Raw genomic sequence first — 18,760 nt, forward strand, 5'->3', positions numbered from 1 at the left:
ACTAAAATGTAAGTGGAATAACATGCACATTGCTATGGGGAAGGTTGCTACAATTGCAGGAAAAATACTAAGAAGATGAACAGATTGTAGTCTTTTCAGCCAGTCTTATTTATTGTATAATGTGGATATATTAGAAAATAATCATCTTGAGTCCTTGGGCAAATAACTTGTAAGCACTGACTATGTGCCAGTCATTGTACTAGGCTCTAGGTAATTAGTGGTGATCAAAACAGACAAGGTGATTCTGCCCTTGGCCATTTCTGCTGGAATCTGGGAGCTCTTGGGTTGGGAGCACCTTGTGGTGGGCGCACCGTGACTGGGTCAGAGACCAGAGAGGTGGACAGGATAGTGGTTGTTGCAAGTGTGTGGTTATGGTGAAGAGTTTGGACTTTATTCTAACTGTAATGATAAACAATCACAGGTTATCTGCAGGGGAATCCAACTTCAGTTTTATAGGGATTATTCTGGGTGGTTGTGGAAAAATGGTTGGTGGGAGAGAATCTAGTTAGAGAGTTTGTTACAATGCAGGCAAGGTATGATAGTGCCTTAGATTGGAGTAGGGCTCAAGAGCTAGAAAGAAGGAGATTGACACAAACTGTGGACAAATTAACCAACTGTGGTGGATGGGATGTGAGGATAGGAGGGCGATGAGGGCCAAAGGGCAGGTCAAGGATGTTTCTGGCATCTCTGACTTGAACAGCAGGGGAGAGGGGAGATTCTGTGTCCTGAGATGCTGAATGCAGAGGCACAGAATTGGAAGGGATGGGTCCAGTGTTCAGCTTGGGGCAGGTTGAGCGTGAGGGAAAAATGTGTTTCTGAGCTGGGGGAGTGCAGGGAGGGACTAGCCTGCTCTTCCTTGGGCGGTGGTAACTGTTTTATGGTCTGGGTACAAGTTAAAATAAATAAATCACTTCCCCAAACCAAACAGGCTGAACCGGTTTCCAGCTTATAGATGAGTTGCTATAACGGATCATGCCTCTGTGGTCTCTCTTCCAGCTCAGCAGTCTGAAATTTTGTATATATTTGATGAGCAGGATGAAACAACATTTATTTACAGTCAGTGCTCGCTTATTGTGATCTCTTCTCTTTGGTATTCTTAGAACTATGCTTGCCAGGTCCGTGGGGTCAAGTTACAGATTTGATCTTCGCATGGACCACAGGGATTTTCTGTTACCGTGTTAGAAGTGGCATTCTTCACTTTTGAAGGCTGACTTGATAGCTTATTTGGAAGGAAAGTGGGCCATAGAGTTGGTAGGAAGTATGCCCATTTATCTTTGCTACTGAACACTCCAGACTTACGTTCTAGCCATACTGTACTCTAGTGGCCATCATTGATAAACATGGATCCCAAAATATATTCTGCACATCTCACATTGGCAATGCTTCTATCTGCCTTCCCATTAAGGTTACATTTGTTGTGAACAGGAACCACATCTTTTTATTCATCCTTTGATTTGCTACAGCCAATATTTTTTTTCCCCAGCAAATAGAAATGGGTTATTTAGGGGCTGCAGTTGTAAGGGTTTTGTTCTTTGCGATGCCTCTGCAGTTAGGCACAGAGATCGGCATGTGCTTGGCACTTTATATTTATTAAATAGAGGAGTGCCTGAGGAATGGCTAAGTAGACATTTTGTGAGAGGGAAGGGGTAACTCAGTTTTCAAAAGCCAAGAGAACAGACAGGCAGTATTCTTCCTATAAGATTATGCCTCTGGAACCTATTGAGAAATTAAGGGTGCAGAATGGAAATTCGGGGATCCAAACGACAAAATGCATTCTAGAAACCACAGGAGTGGAATTCCATGAGTGTGTGCCAAAGAGAGCAAGAATAGAGGCAAAAGGAAAAACAGAGGAAGGGGGATTGCTAGAAGCGGGGGATGACACCACAGGAGAGCACAGGATCCCAGGAAGGCCCCAGTGGAGGTCATGGTGAGAGGGATGCTCAGGGAAAGGGACCATTGGATTTGGGCAGAAGTCAAGCAAGTGCAAAATGAGCCTGGATGTAGTGTGAAATAATATTGGGGAAGTTCCGCTATCTTTTTTTTTTATACTGCTCATCACTAATGATTCCCTTTGGGGTGGGGGGGATTTTTCTTAAGCAAAGACCCAATTAGTTTTGATTTTGTGCTGTGCATAGCCTAGCGTCATAGAACACTATTTGTACTGAGATCAAAGCGTTCATTTTTGTGATTTCTTGTAAGCTGATTACTTAAAAATCAGGGCCAGATTTTTCCGTTGCTCCTATTATAGATATTGAGGTTTTACACTAAAATTATTTAGGGATGAGGTGCCTGGGTGGCTCAGTGGGTTAAGCCTCTGCCTTCGGCTCAGGTCATGATCTCAGGGTCCTGGGATCGAGCCCGCATCGGGCTCTCTGCTCAGCAGGGAGCGCTTCCCCCTCTCCCTCTGTCTGCCTCTCTGCCTACTTGTGATATCTCTTTCTGTCAAATAAATAAATAAAATCTTAAAAAAAATAAAATTATTTAGGGAATGTTGCCCAAAAAAACCACAGTAATTGGAGATTTGAAAATAGACTTGAATGTCAATGTGAAAAATATAGACTGTTTCTCTACAATAGCCCAGGAGCTCTTCAGTTGAAATTTTGTTAAGTTCTCTATTTCCTGAGAATGCTACAGAGCTATAATAATAAGCTCATCAAAAAAAAAAAAAAAAAAAAAAAACTTGGATTGTGCTAATAACAGGGGTGTACACAAACACACATATACACATTAATGTGTAACTTTTTCTTGGTCATTTCTTAGAATGCATATGGGAAGAGGATGGGGGGAGTACATTTGAGCCTTGTTCAGATGCTACCATTTGCATAAAGCTTTTTCTGCACAGGTGAGATTACCTCAGAGTATTGAAAAATGTAGCCACTGTATATTTAGCATCTGCTTCATTCCAGATGTGTTACAATAATCCTGGAAAGGAGGTATTATCGTCTCTGGTTTAAAGCAAAAAAAGTGAAGTTCAGAGAGTTTAAGTAATTTGCCCTAGGTCTCAGAGCTTCTAAGTAGAACTGTACCCATTTTTGCCCCAAATCTCACGTACCTTCCAGTGTCCTGTCTGAATGAGAATCTTTGATCAGAGTAAGTCACGTATTTGGTTCGGGGCCTAGGAAGCTCCATAGATAAAAACCACTAGATGAGAACTTTTTCCAGCATCCCGGCCCTAATCTGCCTCTGGACCTATATCTGCAATTGACATTTTTCTTCTTCCTTCCTATTACAACAGACACGGTTGTTCTCTCTAAGGACTTGATTCTTTCTGTGTATCTTTTGCATCTTTAGTTTGTCTCTTTCTTTGCTAGCTTCTTCCCATAAGGATAACCAATGCCCTCACCAAAGCAAATACCATCTGTATTGGTTAGTGATTGCTGTATAATATACCACTCTAACTCTTGGTGAAGCTACAGTCTGATTTATTTAGCTCACTGTTCTGTGGCTCAGCAAATTAGGCTGGGCTCTGCTGGACTCACTTCTGTGACTGTGGTCAGCTGCTGGTCAGCTACACAGCTTTGCTTCAGGGGCACGAGCTGGCTAGTGGCCAGTGCCATCAGGGTGACTGGAGTTTGTGTCTTTCCTCATCTAGGAGGCTAGCCCAGATGTGTCTACTTGGTTGCTTGAGAGCATTTCCAGAAAGAGCAGAAGGCTGTCGGTCATCTCAAGGCCCACACTGAGAACTAGTGTCCTTTTGTCTGCGTACTGTCAGCTGGAGCAAGTCATAAGGACAGCCCAGGTTTGGGGCGGGGTGGGGGGGCGGCAAGTGGGCACAAGGTGGAGAAATACTGCTGAACTTCGCACTCTTTCTTGTTACTAACTCCATTTTATTCTGTAAGACCACACTACAGACTAACACACCTCAGGCTGACCCATGTATCTCAGATGTGGTCTTCTGCTGTCACTGCATTCAGACCATAGTGTGGCAATGGTTAGCTTACTTCTTAGCAGGAAATGAGTTCCTTAAACACGGTGACTGTGTTTCAATCTAGGATTCGGCACATAGCAAGTGACTTTTAAAAGCAGAAATTTGGGGTGCCTGGGTGGCTCAGTCAGTTGAGCATCTGCCTTTGGTCCAGGTCATGATCCCGGAGTCCTGGGATCAAGCCCTGCATCAGGTTCTCGGTTCGGTGGAGAGCCTGCTTCTCCCTCTGCCTTTGCCTGCTCCTTCTCCTGCTTTGCTCTCTCTCTGTCAAATAAAAAAATCTTAAATGAATGAATGAATGAATGAATGAATGAATGAATGCAGAAATTTTTGTGATGATAAAGCAGCCTAGCAGTTGGTAACTGGCATTATGGAGTAGAAGATAGTAAATCCTTGCATTTTAAAATCTGCCTATGGAAGTTTAAAAGCTTTGGGGTGGGGCGCCTGGGTGGCTCAATGGGTTAAGCCTCTGCCTTCAACTCAGGTCATGATCCCAGGGTCCTTGGATCAAGCCCCACATCTGGCTTTCTGCTCAGTTGGGAGCCTGCTTCCCCTTCTCTCCCTGCCTGCCTCTCTGCCTACTTGTGATCTCTGTCTGTCAAATAAAAGAGAAAATCTTAAAAAAACAAAACAAAACTTTGGGGCGGATTCTATTGACTATATCAAAATTAAATATTTCTTTAAAAAAATTAAGGTGGTAAAGAATCCTGTTCAGCATTCTGAGTAGAAATCATTATTAAATATTTATACACTGTCTTTCTAGGTTTTTTACGAGGTTACAAATTTGTTTATAAGAAGACAACTCTTTTTTTCATGGCATATTTGTCAGAGAAAGCATACGTATCCATTAACTAGTCCGTTGGGATTTGGGAGAAAATTTCTATTTTAGAATGTAAAATGAGGAAGGACAGCATCCTGATGTTACTCTGGAAGACACTGAAAAAAAAAAATGTTTCTCTCAGATGGGATGTGGGATATATACAATGTAAGCTCATCTATAAGTGAGCATGCCTTATCGGTGTATTAAGTTTTAATTGACCGATTTTCATGTGCATTTTATGTTTTAGGTTTGGCTGCCTGTATATCTTTCCCGATTCCTAAAACCTGACCGTGTGTCCGCAGCACTGGTTTGATATCCAACTATGCAGCGGAGATCAAGGGGAATTAACGCTGGACTTATTCTGCTCCTCTCTCAAATCTTCCATGTTGGGATCAGCAATATTCCACCCGTTACCCTCGCAACTTTGGTTCTCAACATCTGGTTCTTCTTGAATCCTCTGAAACCGCTGTTCGAGTCCTGCCTTAGCGTGGAGAAGTGTTACCAGCAAAAAGACTGGCAACGCTTGCTGCTTTCTCCTCTTCACCACGCAGACGACTGGCATTTGTATTTCAACATGGCATCCATGCTCTGGAAAGGAATACATCTGGAAAGAAGACTAGGCAGTCGATGGTTTGCCTATGTCATCGTCACATTCTCCTTGCTCACTGGAGTGCTGTACCTGTTCTTGGAATTTGCTCTTGCAGAATTTTTGGATGAACCTGGCTTCAGAAGCAACTGTGCTGTAGGTTTCTCAGGTAAGGCAGACAAATCGCTAAGGGAGCATGCATGAAGATAGTAAGGGAGGTGTCACTGTTGACATTTTATGAAGCGAGCGTCCCTATTTGGTGAGGAACTGAATTCTGAGTGGCTAAGGATTGCTGGAGCTTGGTCTTTGGAGAGAAGGATGATTGGAGCAGGGGAGAGAAGATCATGCTATTCTGTTTTAATGCTGCATCATTCACTCTTGGACAGTTTGCATCAGGGTCTGCTCCAAGGTAGTTTGTAGGAGATACAGTTCTAGAAATACACACTGGCTCCTTCATGGTGGAAAGACCCAGTGGTGTATCTGTGATAAGGAGTTCTCTAAAACCGTAAGTATGCCTCTCAATAACCTCTTAAATCCATGTACCACACCTTACGATGGCACGCTCACTGTGTTTCAGGAACCATGATGGTCACTCTCCCTATATCTCAGAGGACGGAAATGGCCATCTGGGCCAAAATGAGGTGTTCTAAGAATTAGAATGTGAAGAAGAGGGAGGCAAATAGTGCTGTAACAGAAGGAAATCTAACTCTTCTCTCTACTTTCCCTGCCATCTGGCCCTCTTCCCTTTAAGATACATCCTCATAGTGCCAGTTGTGGGAGAAGAAAGGAAACATGCCCTACCCTCAACATGTCTTTCCAAAGAGGTTTGAAAAATACACATTTTCAAAGTATTTCCAAAAAAATACTGCTCTTTTTTTTTATGGAGTTAAAAATCACATAGCATAAAATTAACGATTCTGACATGAAGAGTTCAGTGGCATTTAGTACCATTTTTGGTATTTTATTCCCATTTTACATGTTGTCTATTTTCCAGCATACTGAAAGTCAGTATAAACTTCTGCATTAAGAAACATCCAAAGAACGATTACCTTGCACATTGTCTTTCTACCAAAAGCTGGGTTGACTTGTAAAGAAAAGGGTGTTTCAAAACAAGAAGTGGGATATAGTCAAATAATCATTTTCATTTTCAGTTAGTTTTCTTTGTAAACGTGGATTATTGCCACATTTGGATGTTGATATTTGTGTGCTCTTTACTCTCTTCTAGGAGTTTTGTTTGCTTTGAAAGTTCTTAACAACCATTATTACCCTGGAGGCTTTGCCAACATTTTGGGCTTTCCTGTACCCAACAGATTGGCTTGTTGGGCAGAACTTCTGGCTATTCATTTCATCTGGCCAGGGTAAGTGTTTACTCCCAGAGAAGACAAATGTAGAACCTGATGTTCCAGGGAGAAAACCTTGTAATAATAATGAGGTAACCGGTTTTTGTTTTGTTTTGTTACAGCAAAGTTTATTCTTTAAGGACGGCACTGAGCCTACTCGTTTTAATGTCAGACGTTTCTGAGTTTGAATCCCGTCAACTGCCAAGCCCTGTGATTTGGGTCACTTTGCCTTGTCCGAGCTTTGGTGCCCTCACCCTTTAAGTAGGAACAAGAGACCCTGATACACAGACTGGAGGATCCGTATCCATGAGACTGTCTATTCCTGAATTCTAATAATAGTAATGCAGAGAGGCACGTAGAAACCACATAATCATAGAGATAAAAAAATTACAAGACATGTTGGCCTGGTACTTTTAAGCCATCTCAGTTGTGAGGTGTCTTGGTGATAGAACTCTTTAAACAGAAGACTTGACTCACAATCTCAGTATGTAAAATGGATCCATGATGAACTCTTTAGGGTTGAGAGCAAGCTTGGGCCCCATTCCCTTCGTCTTACCCCCGTCTTGCTGTGGTTATCTTAGAGGCAACCCTAGGGGCTCCAAGGAATACAGTGGGGGAGCCACTAATCTAGATGAATCCTTTCCTTTTCAGATGAGGACAAGAAGAGTTGGAGGTCAAGGTACTTTTCGAAACACTTCTTGGTAGACGCTAGCACAGTAAGGCTGCAGACCTCCTGACTCCTGGTCTGGTGCTCCTGGCTGGGGTGCTTTTCCACTTTGGTTCCTTTCTCTGCTTTTGATTAGAAAGAGGAGGGTGAATTGTGCTATTCTCCCACCTCCCACCAGTTTTGCTTCCCTTATTCTGTACAGGCTACTGGAAGCACATGGTTTTTGTTTATTTTTACTGTAGGGACCTGGATAGATACTCTTTGGAGAAGGAGGAAATTCAGGAAGAAGTAAGGAGGGTGTTTTGTTTATTTTTCTTTTAAATTTTTTAAAGTTTTGGCCATTTTTCCTTTCAGACAGTTTTATTTTGCTTTTGGTTCCTGTGGCTGTGTTGGGTGTTGTACTTTATTTGAGAATTTTCTCTCTCCTCCATGCCTCAGCCCAGTAACCTAGAGAGAGAGTCCCTTCTCTAATGCTAATTTCCCATCATGGGCAGCCATTGGCAGCTGGTCTGCAAAAGGCAGTGATGTGACCACTGAACACCGCTCATTTGCAACTGTATTGTTACCTTGTGACAGTTCCACGAAGAAAGCCTAACAAAATCTTCAAAGTTTTCTTTGAAAAAGGGTCCAGTAATGTCTGTCCCTTGTCTGAACAGGCCTCTCTATACCTTGTCACTCACAGTTCCCTGACTTGCTTGATGTGACTTGTTTCTCTGTGTAGAGGAGAGACTCCTGTTTGTGACCACAACACCCAGCATTCATATTGAAATCACTCCCTGGATACTTGAACTTTTATTCCACGATGAGTCTGTTTGAATAGCCATGCCTTTAATATTCTCACGCAACCATTTCTGAAGACTCTCACTCATCGTGCACTTTATTTGTTTTTTTTTTAGGGTCCCCCCCTTCCATGGAAAAGGCATGGTTGCATTTTTATGTAATATGCTTATTCTGCATGGAGGGACCCGATATCCTGAGCCTGGGAATTACATGAAATTTCCTATCTTTGAAGTTTGAGAGAATGAATCTTTTGGTGTTTTAAGATTTGACTACTTTGAATGATAAACTTCTGATACCCAAGCATCTGCTTCTGCCTGTGTCTAAATAAAGACCAAGCTAAACACTGGTCCAGGAAACTAAGAAGCGAGGAGGAGTGCTTCTTTGAGATGGATCTTGGAAGAATGGAAGAAACCAGAGCTCTCTTTGCTCTGCATTGTTATTCTCCTGGTGGTTGTCAATTAGAATTTGCACTGGGAAAACACTGTAAATCTTTAGAACAAAGCCTGCTTTATTGTCAGACTTAATGAGCTGCCCTCTGGGGAGAAAAAAAACCTGCCAAGCAAACATTTGGTGGACCTCTGTGTTTTAGGAAAGCCACGGAATTAGTAATTTCCCCCAGTTACAGCGTCTTATGGAGGGAAGCCACTGCAAACAGCTAGCCATTAGGCACCGTGAGGGGTTGGACTTGACCAGGGGAGTGAAGTAATCGCACTCATCTGCTGGTGCTTTTGCTTTTCACAGTACTTGTTTGTCCCTTGTTTTCAGTGATTGCTGTGCCTTATATGGTCTTTCCATTCCCTGGCTTGTCCTGGGACCCTGCTAGGGGACTATGTTTGAAGACCTGTCCCTGCCCCAGAGGCAGCCCAGCAGGGAAGTGTACATGGCCCAGCAGGAGGCTGCCTCCTAGTAGACTGGGTTCTTGATCCTTCCCACCCCCTCCCCCTCCTGTAGATGGAAGAAAGGGGGTCTGATGCCAAGTGTTACTTCTAACCTCTGCAGTTTCTCAGATGAGCCCAAGGCTCTTTAGTCCCAAACTGAAGCTCGGGGAAATGAACATTGGCACACTGTGAGACAGCCCCACAGTGACTGCACTCGAGGACAGTGGTCATGTGTGAAAGATCTGGGCCGACATGCTAGCCGTGGGACCTCCGGGGACTCCTGCAGCCTCTCTGAGCCTCAGTTTCCTCCTCTGTCCATTGGGAATGTTACTTGCTTTCACTGTTTCCTAAGTCAGTTTTGAGGAGTCCAAGAGATAATCTATATAAGGGTGTTTATAAAGTACTTCTCTCATCATTTTTATTATGAGCTCAATCTCTAGAAGTGTGTAGTGTCCCTGAAATGAATCTTATTTCTTTTTCTTCCTAAAATCAATAAAATAAGTCAAACTGTTTGCTTCAGTTCTGTCTCTCCCCTGCCCCTTGATCCTGCTTGACTTTTCCACCCAGAATGACAGTTAGCAGTCTAAAAATTCCCTTGGGCTACTCATAAACACAAATTAAGCGGGCCATGACTGCATTTGGATCCTAAGAGATTCTTTTGTATAATACAACAGTTCCGAAAACATTAGCCCCTAGGCTTTGGTACTCCGTCACTGCTAATGTTTGATGAGAGGAATTACTCTGACTCTACGAAAAACTTCTTGGTTAGATTGACCAAATGAGAGAAAAATAAATTTAATACCTTTTTTACTTATTCCAGTTTTTTTAATTATAAAAATTTTCAAAGTAAAGAGAAGCTGCTGGACCATTTGAAAGTAAGTTGCACACATCAGAGTAACTTCACCCCTAAAAACTTCCAGCTTGTATGTCCTAAAAATATATTGCTTTATATAAACACATTACTGTCGTCGTATTGAAGAAAATTAACGGGAATTCCCCAGTGTTGTTAGTAATTAGTTTAAATTTAAAATTCCCCATTTTCCAAATGTCTTTTGTAACTGTTGTGCTTTTTGGTGGGGGGGTAGAGACATAAGAGGACTAAGATATGGTTAAAGTTCATACATTTGATTGTATTTTTTTGTTCCCTTTTAAAGGCAGTCCTTCTACCTTTTTATTTTCCTATGACATTGAGAAATAACTCATGGAAAAGTTGTGAAGAGACCAGGTTTTGTAGAATGTTCCAACTTCTCGATTTCTTGTTTACTTGTAGGGTTACTTAGCTCCTTCCTTTAGCCCCCGCATTTCTGTAAACTGGAAGTTAGGTACAAAGGTTAGGTACATCCAGATTAAACTGGGTTGTTGGCAAGAATACTTCATGGGGTGATACCATCAGGGTACACAATAACCATATTACATCATGACAGGAAGGACATAATGCCGGATTGTCCCTCTGTTAGGAATTCTAAGTTTAATCCATTAGGTTAGTGTCCATTGTAAGGATACATCTATCCCTTTGCACTTGAAAAACAATCTGGGAGTGATAATTGGACATCATGCAGATAGCTTGTTAATAACCTTCTGCCTTTTGGCTCAGTATTTGCCAGTGATGGCCCTTGTCTGAACTGGTTGTTTCAGGGGGAGCCATGAAGAATGATTTTCTGATTCTATCATTCCTTCTACACTTACTAGGTGGGGTCAATCCAGGGTTAGAGATTAAAACCCAAAGGCAAGGGACTGAGGAAGAGCAGTGTTCTGTCAAGGGGAGATCTGCGTTTGGAAGGCTTGAAGCTATTCAATGGAGTATTTGTGGGTTCTTTTTAAGGAAAAAAAAAATACAAAATTGAAAACAAAAGTAACACTTTTAAATGACAATACAAAGCACAACAATTTACAGTTTTAAAGAGCTAACAAATACTATAAACATTAAAAAAGATCCATTTAAGTAATATAATATTCTATTAACTCCCTGGCATGCCTTTATCATATCCGCCACCCCCCCGCCCCCGCACCCCGCCCCAGGTTTGGCTGAGTGCTTTTGATCTCTTCTTCATCTGACAGTAATTTGGCAGTAGCATTTCTGTAGAGAGAATAACATGGTGTATCAAAATTAATTTTCTATTGGAAGTTTAGGAGAACTTCTTTTACAGCTTATGTAAATATTTAGCTTTGTTTTCTGATTGGGAGAACATCTCCATCAAAGTGTTTTTACATGCACGCTGTAAACTTTCAGGGCTTTTCAAGATTACTTGTGCAGTGACCAATATCTAGTGTACTTTGAACGATTTGGGTGTTGTCACTGATCTTTAGTGGCATGGTAGGAAATTCACATTTTCCTCACTGATACTAATACTTTGTGCCAAATCAACAAGAAATGTAAATATTAGTGCTTTTCGTTAATTGGATTACCAGAACTCTAAAAGCCTATTTACAGCTTTTGATATGATTTGAAAATATTTTTGAGAGCTACAAACACAGGAATTCTGATAAAGTTGATTTTGCATGATTCTCAAAAGAGAAACAGAAAATGGGTAGCACATTTGTGATTGCATACACTGTGTTACCGAGTAGATTCCTGGCAGAAGAGAGCTTCTGTTTCATGGCTCTTTTCACTGTGTGTGAGTGGGAACTGAATTCCCCCATTTATAGTTTTCCATGCTTGGCGACGGGGAGAACTTTCTAGACGCTGGACTCTGACACTGGCATGATGACTATATTGCCAGTGCTCTCTGCCCTAGGACACTTGAGAGTTACGTGAAACTTCTGCCCCTCTACCTTCTGTTACAATTCAGATTAAAGACTCAGAGTGGGCATTAAGAGGATTTCCTGAAGCCATTCCTCTGCACCGAAATAGACCATGAACCGTGTAAATAAACCCCACTGAATCCAAACTAAAGGTAGTTTCAACTCAGCTTCCCTTTTGCCAGATCCCTGGCAAGTGAGAGGCCTGCTGCTCTGGGAGCTTCTTGGCAAATTCACCTGTGGGTTCTGTTGAAAAGATTGTCCCAGTGATGCCTCTGGGGAAGGAAAAGGAACAGAAGAGGCCTATACATGGTGGGCAAATGGAGGGGTTAAGGCATAGGAGTTTTTGTCAAGTTTGGAAATGGAGAGAGCTTTGAGAATAGGAATTGGTAGTCAGAAGATAGGATGTTGGAGTTTGTACTCGTGAGCATGTCTGTGTAGATATGAAAACTAGGGGAATGGTGGCTCATTAGAGTCAAAGAGCTTAACAGGTGAGGTGGTAAGGTTGAGGTGTTGGGTGGACTATCTACCTGGGGAGTGATGCCACCCAGGGTAGTTACAGGAGATAGGGTAGAGATGAAAATAGTGAGATTATTCCAGAGTCCTCCCTGGATGTCAGGAAGTGATACTCGAGACAGATAGCAGGCAACATCTGAATTAGTCTCTTATTGCTGCTGTAACAAATTTCCACAAATGTGGTGACTTACAATTACAGAAATTTATGTTTTCATGATTTCTGAAGTTAAGTGTCCAAAATCAATAACACTGGGCTGAAGTCAGGGTGTTAGCAGGGCTATACTTTCTCTGGAGCTCGGAGGAAATCCATTCCTTACCTCTTTCAGCTTCTGGTAGCTTCTAACGTTCCTTGGCTTATGGGCACATCCCCCCAAACCTGCCAGAATCACAGTTCCCTCTCCTCTTCTACCTGTGTCAAATTTCCCTCTGCCTCCCTCTTATAAAGATACTTGGGATTGCATTTAGGACTGACCCTGATAATGCAGCATCACCCCATCTCAGAGTCTTTAACTTCGATTCGGACATGGATCTATTTCAAGAAGTCATTATTTGTCATTGTCAAAGTCATTATCAAAGATGGGTAGAGAAGGTGATGAAAATTCAAACTGAAAATACCAGCCGCGTGTGTCTGAGCCTCTGGGAGTGCATCTCCTTTCCCTTTCTTTGGCATACCCTTTATTCTTTTCTCCTTGTGAATTCCTGGTTACCCTTCAAAACCTAAATCAGATAATGACCTGTTCTGTGCTGCTTTCCTGGATTCCTCCAGGCAGGTTAGTTCTTTATTTTTGTTCCAATAGTGTTTGTAGATTTCTGTACCATAAGCACTTTCTTCATTATAATTTATCCTTTTCTTTTCCTTCTTTTCTAGGCTAGGAGCTTCTTGAGACTAAGCACTTTTTCTTACTCATCTTTGTATCTTCCTCATCTCCTTGACATGTAGTCGAATTAAGTAAATATTTATGGTTGAATGAACTTAAGTTCATTGTGGGTGGCATCATCCAGTCCATGGAGGGACTGGATAGAACAAAAAGGTGGAGAGAGGTTGAACTCTTTTCTTTCTGTCTGCCTGTCTAAGACATCTGCCTTCTCTTGCCCTTGGGCTGGGACTTACACCATTGGGTCCCTGGTTCTCAGGCCTTCAGACACAGACTGGAATTTACACCATTGGCTTTCTTGCATCTCCAACCTGCAAATGGCAGGTCACAGGACTTCTAAGCTTCCATAATCATGTGAGCCAACTCCTTATAATAAATTTATATATAAATTACATGTAAATATAAATACATAAATTATATATAAAATAGCTGAATATGTTATATATCCATCCATCCTATTGGGATGTTTCTCTGGAGAACCCTAATACAATCATTGAAGGGACATGTAGTTTCTGTGTTTGCTTTTAGTCTGAAATGTTCTGATGGATTCCTTTATGACACCTGTCAAATGTTTTAATTTTACTACTGTTTTCAGTTGATAAGGTGGACCAATAGCTCATTGTTTTAGAACTTGATATCTCATTCAACTGTAAGGAGGGAGTAATCTTGAGCAATTTTGAATTAACTCTTGAGTGAAAACAGAATGTTAGTTTTTCTTGTGTCTTTGCTGTTGGGGTTCTTGTTATTTTTTTAATTTTTTATTTAAAAAAAAAGATTTTATTGGGACGCCTGGGTGGCTCAGTTGGTTAAGCCGCTGCCTTCGGCTCAGGTCATGATCCTGGGGTCCTGGGATCGAGTCCCGCATCGGGCTCCTTGCTCGGCAGGGAGCCTGCTTCCTCCTCTCTCTCTGCCTGCCTCTCTGCCTGCTTGTGTGTACTCTCTCTCTCTGACAAATAAATAAAATCTTAAAAAAAAAAAAAAAAAAAAAAAAAAAGATTTTATTTACTTATTTGGCAGAGAGAGATCACAATTAGGCAGAGAGGCAGGCAGAGAGATAGGGGGGAAGCAGGCTCCCCACTGAGCAGAGAGCCCGATGTGGGGCTCAATCCCAGGACCCTGAGATCATGACCTGAGCCAAAGGCAAAGGCTTAACCCACTGAGCCACCCAGGCGCCCCTGGGGTTCTTGTTAAATAGTGACCTGAATCCGTGTTCTATCCCTTGCTGCCCCCTCCCCCCACAACTTCACAATTTAGCAAAAGAAATGCATACCAACAACTAACTGAAACAAAGCAGAAGGCAGAAATTTTAGTTCGATAAAAGCAGAGGAACAAAAAAGGGGGATAATTAACTCTGATTTGAGAAATTAGGAGGCTTTGCAGAGGGAAGGGTATGTGCATTGAGTGTTGGGAGATGATATGTAGACTACCCTTTGCCGTGGGAATAGAAAGAACAAAAACCAGGAAGGTGGTAAGTTTAGGAAACAGCAAAGAATCTGCCCCCAGACACTGAGAGATAAGGCTAGCAGTGTTCCCCGCATGTGTCCTTTCATACACTGGTTCCTGAGACGCTCCTGCAACAAGATTCCCCAGTCAGCAAACAGCGCATGTGTAGTTTCTGTGCTCCAGTCCGTTGGCCACATGGCACATGAACACCTTTTGAAAGGTTTGGGAAATTACTTCAGAAAGGAAGAAATCAGGGTAACCAGTTAGTTTTCCCAGCTTATTTGATGATGGCATCCGTTTGTTTACCACTCGCATGAAACAGTCTTTACAGAACAAGTGTCCTTCAAGGTACATTCTGTGAACACCCGGCTCCAGCGTTAGGATGGCACGCTGTAGAGGGCCTTGGTTACCAGCTGGGCGGCAGGCTCATGGATTCCGACCTTGCTTGCTGGGAGATGGCTTTAGTTTCTTTTTTCTTTTTTTTTTTTTTTAATTTTTTTATAAACATTATAATGTATTATTAGCCCCAGGGGTCCAGGTCTGTGAATCACCAGGTTCACACACTTCACAGCACTCACCATAGCACATACGGCTTTAGTTTCTAATGAGGTACAGCCATGAACTGACCTGTGGCTTAGGAAAGAAGACCAGGAATTATCTTTAGATTTAGTGGTTGGAGTCTATGTGAATGTTGACCTAAACTAAAGAAACCAGAGACCGGAACTAGTGCAGGGTCTGAGAGGGAACACACGGGGGAGAGGTTGCCGAGGCCAATTTGATGGCCTTTGGGGGATTAATAATAATGACTTTCCTATATGGGGGACTTCCTGCCGGCCAAGTGCCATTGTAAGCTCTGTGTCTTCATTACACCTACTTTGTGAGGGAGGAGTAATCACTTCTCTCAGGAGACGAGGAAACTGAGGCATAAACATTTTTTTTTAAAATACCTTACTGAAGTTAGTCAAATACCAGCTACTAAATGGGATAGTCAATGAAGTTGAGCTTCAGCAATCAGGTCTATGAATTCAACCTCTAAACCAGTGGTTCTTAAACTTTTTGGTTATTAGACCAACTTAGGGTCTTAAAAATTATTGATGACCCCAGAGGGCTTTGGTTTATGTGGATTATATCTATCAATTTTGATCATACTGGAAATTAAAACTGATTGGGGCACCTGGGTGGCTCAGTGGGTTAAAGCCTCTGCCTTCGGCTCAGGTCATGATCCCAGGGACCTGGGATCGAGCCCCCGCATCGGGCTCTCTGCTGAGCAGGGAGCCTGCTTCCCTTCCTTTCTCTCTGCCTGCCTCTCTGCCTACTTGTGATCTCTGTCAAATAAATAAAATCTTTAAAAAAAAAAAAAACTGACACTATTTTTAAAAATCAATATTCATAATACACTTAAAGTCATAACCTCATTTACTAACGATAATTCATTTAAAATAATAATAGTAAGACTAATCCAATAGATGTTCACATAAATAATATTTTTTATGAAAAATAAGTATATTTTCTATACCACAAAAAGGGAGATGAATGGCAATAGAAGTTTTCGCAAAACTCACTGGTGGTAAGCTTAATAGAAAAAAAAAAATCCGACTCCTATATTTGCTTCTCCAGTTAATCTGTTGAGCTACATCATTTTGCTGAAAAATAATTTGGCCTCACACAGATGTATGCTTGGAAAGATTAGGAGGGAGGATTTGAATAGCCTTTTCAGATAACTGTGGATATTCTTTGTACCATATCAGTACTTGGCAAGTGGTACTTTCTTAAAGGCTAAGGGTCTATGGAACACACTTTGAGAACTGCTGCTCTAAGCTCTCATGCTGCCTCTCTAGTCACACGAAGGTTTTGTAGCTCGTATGAAAGGAAAGATGGTGATGTAGAACGTGGACAAGGAGAATCCTTTCCAGGGGTGCTTCATGCTGTCAGGGATGGGAGAGGGAGAGACACCGTGGTGTGTGTGAAAATACACCTAACCACTGAAACTGCTCAGTAACAACTGTCAGCATGAGCCATTAACTCTTTGTTCGAGGAACGATGGCTCCTTGTCCCTCTTATCCCAGGGACTGACTATAAAATCTGCCTGTGTTCCCTGTGGGACAGAATTCCTTAGACTGCATGGAACGCCCTTGCTGCATTGAGTTCTCTTCTTCCATCTGCTTACATTTTGTGGGAAGTCGCTTCTGGCATGTTTGTCTAAAACACAACACATGGTATTTTGTTTTGTTTTGTTTTGTTTTGTTTTCCCCCCAGTAGTACTGAGATAGGGAACACAAAGGAAGAGGACAGTGGTCAGCTAGGCTGGATTACGTTCGAATTTGAAGTGCCAATTGACGCCCATGGGGGTCTACCTCCGTGGTAGACTGTTGGTTCACTGCGTGGCAGTGAGGAGTGAGGTTGGAAAGAACTGTTTGGAACATGACTATGACACCACCTCCTGTCCCATGTTCGTCTAGAACTTGCTGCTCTACCATCATGAGCTGGGGTCCAATTTACCTCCCCCAGAATTAGATGGATTTGTAACCCAATGTAATCAGTAAATGGCTGCAAAAAGGGCCTCCTTACTTCTGAGGCAACACATTTCTTGCCTGGTGAGCTGAACTCCTTGGTCTTGGGGTCCATATAGGAAGTCGAACTCCCCTGATTCCATCACGAGGAAATGGCATGTGCCATGGGAGTGGATGGCCTTTAGAGACAGCCATGAATCCACCTGACCTCGATGTTATAAAGCAGAAACTGTCCACCCTTCTGTGCTCTTTCTAAATTCCTGAATGTGAGTCAAAGGAAATGCTTGTGTTATGCCACTGCATTTGGGTAGATGCGCTCTGCGGAAGTTGTCATGACAGCGATGAGTTGGATGAAAAGGGGAAAAGTAGAATGAAGAGCAGTGAGTACAGAAGATGGTATTTGGGGAGTGGCAGAGGTTGGAGGGGAAGCAAAGGGCAGAGGTGTGGGGCAAATCCACACCCAGATGCCATGCTGCTCTGAGTCAGCAGCCTTGGCCTGCAATAACCGGTCTTTAAAGCAGTGGTTGTCTACTGTGCGTTCTGACCCTTTAAGAGATCCTGAAATCAGTGTAGCTGGTCGCAGCTGATATTCAGAAAGAAAAGAAGGAAGTGGGGGTGGAGGGATTACTAGAGATACTAGTGTTGAATACAGTAAGGGTAGATATCATCTCAAGGAACTTTAGCTATATGTGTATGTGAGCCCAGTCAAATCTAAAACATATTTTTATTGTGGGACCGTATACAAATTTCAAGAGGTACTGCTTCAAAGCAGCTACTAGGTGCTTAAACCAGAGCGAAATATGTATGTTCAGGAACAGTGTCACTCATTGTCCTCAGTGGTAATAAACTGCTGGGATGTTGGTGGCAATGAGAAGAACAGACTGTGATCACAGATTTCTATTAATTTATTGTCTTTCATTAGAACAAATACTGTTTGTTCACGAGGCTTGGTAAAGGCTCTGCCAGCTCTCAGGATAGCTCTCTGTATATGGAAATATGGGCTAACAGATGTAGAGTTCACCTAAACCAAACGTGCTGGTCATGTTTGTTCAGTGACAACATTCTTAATAAAATCCTTTGACAATTGAAGAAGGGGTTCTTTAGAGCAAAGCAGAAAATGAGGTAGAAGAGTTAACACTTTTTTCATTTAGGAAAAATAAACATAACATTCCTCCCTAAACTGTTCTAATGTGGAAGTATTTCCAAGAGCTTAGTAGAAAATAAAAGAAAACCAAAATGGCTATAGGGTCAAAATATACATTGGGTGGGTTGTATAATAAACAAGCAAGGGACAAATAAGTAATTCCAGCAATACCCAAATTAATTGTGCTGGGGAGAGAAAGCGCCTTCAAAAAATGGCCTGATGGATGAGCCCGAGGAGGAACTGTGGCCCCTTTAGGGTTCAGGCAGCGTTTGCAGCTCACTGAGAGGAGAGAGGGATTCGTGTTTTCCAAGGGTGGGTTAAGTTGTTTCTCAAGAACTTACGCCAATTTCTTTCTTTGTTTTTTTAATTTTTTAATTTTTAAATTTTTTTTATAAACATATAATGTATTATTAGCCCCCGGGGTACAGGTCTGTGAATTGCCAGGTTTACACACTTCACAGCACTCACCATAGCACACACCCTCCCCAATGTCTGTAACCCCACCACCCTCTCCCGTCCCCACTCCCCCTAGCAACC

At 42.2% G+C, this 18,760-nt stretch overlaps 1 protein-coding gene across 1 annotated transcript in view; it reads left to right on the top strand.

The window, feature by feature from the left end:
- RHBDD1 (rhomboid domain containing 1) overlaps positions 1–18,760 on the top strand; it is a 122,924-nt gene that overhangs the window by 21,327 nt on the left and 82,837 nt on the right. Inside the window, exons 2-3 of the mRNA XM_032857368.1 lie at positions 4,993–5,500; positions 6,557–6,689. Coding sequence (XP_032713259.1) covers positions 5,068–5,500; positions 6,557–6,689 — 566 coding nt within the window. The 5' untranslated portion in view covers positions 4,993–5,067. The remainder of the gene's footprint in view (positions 1–4,992; positions 5,501–6,556; positions 6,690–18,760) is intronic.

This window comes from Lontra canadensis, unplaced genomic scaffold (assembly GCF_010015895.1).
Source record: "Lontra canadensis isolate GAN:19392208 unplaced genomic scaffold, GSC_riverotter_1.0 scaffold13, whole genome shotgun sequence".
Classification (NCBI taxonomy): Eukaryota; Metazoa; Chordata; class Mammalia; order Carnivora; family Mustelidae; genus Lontra; species Lontra canadensis.